This window comes from Arachis ipaensis, chromosome B02, assembly GCF_000816755.2.
Source record: "Arachis ipaensis cultivar K30076 chromosome B02, Araip1.1, whole genome shotgun sequence".
In the NCBI taxonomy this organism is placed as follows: Eukaryota; Viridiplantae; Streptophyta; class Magnoliopsida; order Fabales; family Fabaceae; genus Arachis; species Arachis ipaensis.
In genome coordinates, this window is record NC_029786.2 from 55,412,060 (window position 1) to 55,417,077 (window position 5,018).

The following is a 5,018-nucleotide window of genomic DNA, read 5'->3' on the forward strand; positions in this document are numbered from 1 at the left end:
CGCTCTTCCTTCCTGTAAGTCTTCTGTGATTTTATTTGGTGTGTGTCTTCCGAACTTGATAGAGTGCGGTAATTGAAGACAAAGCAATGCTGATGTAGAAGATTGAGACCATTATTATAGCAAGAATGTTGTTGAGGGTGCTGATTAGTTTTAGTGATTAATAATGATGATGATGATGATGATGAGATGATTGTGGGTGTTGTTGCTGAAAAAGCACTATTACTTGTGTTTGTTGTTGTTTTGAAAATGAGTTAAGGATGATTAAACAAAATGGTTCAGTGTGTATGCCTCTTGGGCGATTGTTAATTTGAATTATAAAATTAGTGAGCTGCTGTGTATACAACTAATCTTGTTCCATTGTTGAATTTGAATTTATCGTTGTCATGCATATTTGTATCTTGAAGTTTTGTATATGCAATGTAGATATTAAAGAAGAACTTGCCGCAATTCATATGATTTGGTGTTGCCTTGACTCATTTTAATATCTTTATTTTAATTATGTTATATTTTCTTTTTTTAGTTGGTTCTTTTAAGAAAGACCAGTACTAATGTTGTTATAATTGATAAAGAGAAGAGAACATATATTACCCTGATTCTTAATATAATTTAATCAGCAAGCTTATATTTAATATTAAAGAAGAACATATATTACCTTGAGGATTATCTTTTTCTTTTTCAATTTTTTCTTTCTTTTTTTATTTTTTAGATTTTTTTTTAAATTCGCAAAAATCCGGATATCCAGCGGATGGGGTCCCTATCGTGGGGACAGGGAGGGTATTTGCATGTCCCCGCCTCCATGAGGACCCGTTGCCATCTCTACGTGGAAGTAGGATGATAAAATGGGAATTTGAAGGCAAGTTTGGTGCATTAGAGATAAGCATGTGTCACTCTCAATAAGATAATAAGAGATGTAGTCAAGGCTATATTTATTTAATTTGCTAAATGCTTGTGTTTATTTATTTCCTTTTTAGTTTGCTGAATTAATTTGCTAAATGCTTGTGTTTTGTTTATTTGCTAAATGCTTGTGTTTTGACCTGTGTTGTTGTTCTTGATGTAGTCTCTCGCTTTGGTGTTCTGTGCCTTTCCGCCGCTTCTGTGCTCTCTGCTCACCAAGTCTCGGTCGCTTCCTCTATACTCTCTCTCGCTGCCAGTCAGAGCCCTTCACCGATCTCCTCTCTTCTGGTTTTTTTGCCTCTTGATGTCTTGATTTGTGATTAATTGATTATTGAATGTTGATAACCTAATCTGTTAAGAATATATGTTGTCGATATCTTCTAGTTTTGTGATTAAACCTTGTTACTTTACAACAGAATGAACTAATTAACATTCTGGATCCTTAATTTGCTTGTACCAGAAACAATTTTGTATGTATATGCAATTGTGACTGTGTGAATGACAATAAAGTGTTTGTGTGGTAATGGTAGTGTTTGGGTAAATGAAGGAGTGTGAATGATGATGAAGTGTTTGTGTGTGATCGGATTCCTCTAAAAATAGATATGAGATATGATATATGATTTTAAATTGTTAGCATTCTAACTGCATATCATTTCCCTATTCCTAATTTGAGTTACAATAATCAATACTCAAATAGTTTATTGAATTTAGAATGCCAAGTAATTTGGTGGCTGAACCAGAGGTCTAGTGTCTTTCATTTTGAAAACAAGGTGTAGTTACTAGTCTGGTATCCATAATGGTGGAAAACTATAAAACTTATAAGTAGGTCATAATTAATTCATATGTAATTTAGTTTGATATTGTAACTTGAAGCCACCGAGGTTCAGATGTGCTATGAATGTGATTTGATGACGTTTTGTATAATATATTTAAAAATTTTAATTATCAAAGTAACAATGGGAAAAATAAATATCATGCCTAGGAAAAGTTTTCTTAGTAACAATGGGAAAAATAAATATCATGCCTAGGAAAAGTTTTCTTAGTCTGGTTCTAATGTTGCTGTCTAGTATCTTGGTTTTGATAATTAAAACTTTATGCTGAAATAAAAATGTTAATGGGTTATTTTTGTTGTCTTGATAATTACAAAGGGGTATTTTATTTTGAAAAATTCCCAAAAAGGTGGAAAATATAAACTTTTTTTGAGTTCCGTGGCTGAATAAGATTTTGTATTTTGTTCTTTTTATGCACTTCCAACCTTATATTAAGTTTTATGCCTTTTTTAACTTAATATTACTTAATTTTAATTTGGTTTGTCCCGTACCATGCTCATTTTGTTAGACACTGCTGCAATTCTCAAAGTTTGCCATAAATATTTGCATAGTTTCCATGATGTTTTATGAAATTTACTATAGTTTTGATACATAAGAATATATTCTTTAGTCTATCTCATTTAGATTGTCAATTTTTCTTTTAAAAAAGAGATTAAATGTAACGCTTGGTTATTTGATTGTGCAATCGGCTTCGGTATAGGGATGCCGGAGGGTAAACTGCTGGTTGGACTTTCATGGCAACCACAGCTGTTGATTCCATCATCATCAAAAGCCGCAGATGCTTGTCATAACAAACCTCAAAGTGAGGCATCTAATAGTAGTCTTTGGAAACCCAATACAGAGCTTGTTGATGGCATTTTCGTTCCTCCTAATGATCCCAGAAAGTTAAACAAATTACTGAGGAAACAAGCTAAAGATACTGCTGGAAAAGATTGGTATGCAATATATTTTCTGGAGCAAATTTTCTTTTGCAATGCAACCATGGTTAAGTTTCTTTTTGTTTTTTAAAACAAAAAAATCTTATTTTTATTACTTGTTTAAGTAGTTTTACACAGCTGACTAGCTGGGCTGGGTATAAGGGTGGTGACTTCCATTTTTAATCAAATAGAATTAGGATTTAGGGTTTAGGGTTTAGGGTTTAGGGTCAATTTTTCTTTAGTCTATCTCATTTAGTTATCTGATTTTATGTATATGTTTGTCAGGTTTGACATGCCTACTCAAACCATCACTCCTGAGTTGCAGACAGATCTAAAGTTGTTGAAGGTGATTTTTGAGTTTTGATATCTTTGCCATTTTATATTTTCCTTGGATTGGGCAACATTCACCTACATTCAAAATGGAAAGCACAGTTACTCAGATTTAGATTCTTTGTCAAGTTAACTTTACTTCATGTTAGGCTTTTTGGCTAACAAGATCCCTGTTCATAGTCCATTTTACCCCTTGTTTTGGGCCAACTTAACTATTTTCAATGATTTGTGGGGTGTTTGATGCTTCCTGAAAACATAGCTAGTGTTCTCAGCTTGATTGAAGTAAATTATATTGTATATGTTTATAATGGGAAGACAAACTTTCAGGCAGCTGAAAGTCCAATGGGATCGGTTAGCATTTGGGGAGTAAAATGTGTAGGCATGTATATAGTATTCATTAATAACAAATTTGGATGTTTCCCATTATTTGTATCATGATAATAGCTATGTAATATATTTTAGGAGAATGTTAGGTGATTAATACTTTTAGTGAAAGAAAAAAAATGAGTTGATTAATGTTGGCTCAAATGCAAGACAAATACAAGAGAAAAATATTGGTCGCCTAACATTTACTTTTTATACAACACACAAACTTTTATCCCTTAGTTTCACAAGTGGAATGGGATCCTTACACTCCTGTGTTTATTGTTACAGTTGAGGTCTGCGTTAGATCCAAAACGGCACTATAAGAAGGGTGATTCTAAATCAAAGGCACTTCCAAAGTATTTCCAGGCAAGTTCATTGTTGTATACCCAATCTGTATATATATCATAGGCAAGCATATGATTGATGTTACTTGCTACAAAATTACAATCTCTGTTGGTGAGCATTCAATTTTTACTTTATTTTATTTTATATTTATTTATTTATTATTTTTGTCATTTGAATATGACCAGGTGGGAACAGTTGTAGAAGATGCATCAGAATTCTACTCAGAAAGATTAACAAAGAAGGAGAGGAAAGCAACCATTGCAGATGAGTTGCTTTCTGATCAAAAGCTTGCGGCATATAGGTAAAATAGGCACTTGCAGTAAAAGACACACTTCACTGGTTAATCAGAAAATACTAGGGTTGTCAAAATTGACCATTCGGTGGGATCATCTAATTTATCTGCCAAAATAAGGGCAGTTGGGTCATAAAAAGTCTTGACCATTTAAATTTTGGACCATTCAAAAAATACCATTCTTAAGTTTGTTTGTTTAGTTGTACTTGTTGCTATGCTTTTTGGGATATTTACTCACCTCGTTCATCATCTTCATTGTAGGAAGCGAAAGGTACGTGAAATTGAAGAACAAAATCAACCTGTGGGGAATACCAAGTGGAAGATTAGGGGTCGGAATTCCTGGAAGCGAGCAAAGGAAAGGAGGGTATATTGAATTTCGATCACTTTGGAAAATTCATAGATGATATTTTTGCCCTTTTTTTTTTGGGTTGGAGGGGGGTTTGATTACGTTAGTTCTTGTCCGTTGCCATAGTCGAAAATGCTCTGTAACAGTTTTAAGTTATTGATGGAATTACAGCATTTGTGTCAATGCTCGTGTTTAAAAAGTTTGGTAATTACTAGAATTTCTTTGATGAGGCTTTGTAAATTATAAATTGTTGTCAAGAGTAAAATTTTGCATGAAGAGACGTATAACATTGTTGCAAAATCAATGGATTTTGTGTATTACAAGCTATTTCGATGTTGCGGCTTCTCAAAGCTTTAAGCAAAGAGAAAGTCTAGGGAGCCAATGTGCTTGATGTACAATGGATACAATGGGGGTTAATTTTGAATTAAAATTTAAATTAATGGATAATTAATTAATTTTGAATTAATTCAAATTTAAATTTTGAAAAAAATAGGAATAGGAGCAGTTATAGAAGCACAACGTAGACGGAAATTTATCAATACCGTTTCGTCTCCGTCATCTCCAGGTCTGAACGAAAACTACTCTCCCACCCGTCACTTACCGCCGTTGAATTCGACTATCACCACCGTCATAGGCCGCAAAGGCCCTCTTCCGGCAACAGCAACACGCTTGTTGTTCGATCTGCGTTGGAACGGCAA

The 5,018-nt window shown here is 33.5% G+C and overlaps 1 protein-coding gene across 2 annotated transcripts; it reads left to right on the plus strand.

The window, feature by feature from the left end:
• LOC107625307 (rRNA-processing protein fcf2-like) lies at positions 22-4,590 on the plus strand. Of its 2 annotated transcripts, XM_021115833.1 has the most exons (7): positions 22-853; positions 1,058-1,150; positions 2,425-2,659; positions 2,927-2,987; positions 3,626-3,703; positions 3,868-3,983; positions 4,236-4,590. In XM_021115833.1, the coding sequence occupies exons 1-7, from the start codon at positions 832-834 to the stop codon at positions 4,345-4,347; spliced, it is 717 nt and encodes a 238-aa protein (XP_020971492.1). In that variant the 5' UTR covers positions 22-831; the 3' UTR covers positions 4,348-4,590. The 2 variants fall into 2 exon arrangements, with proteins under 2 accessions (XP_020971492.1, XP_016183411.1); XM_016327925.2 differs by having other exon boundaries at positions 753-1,119; positions 4,236-4,589.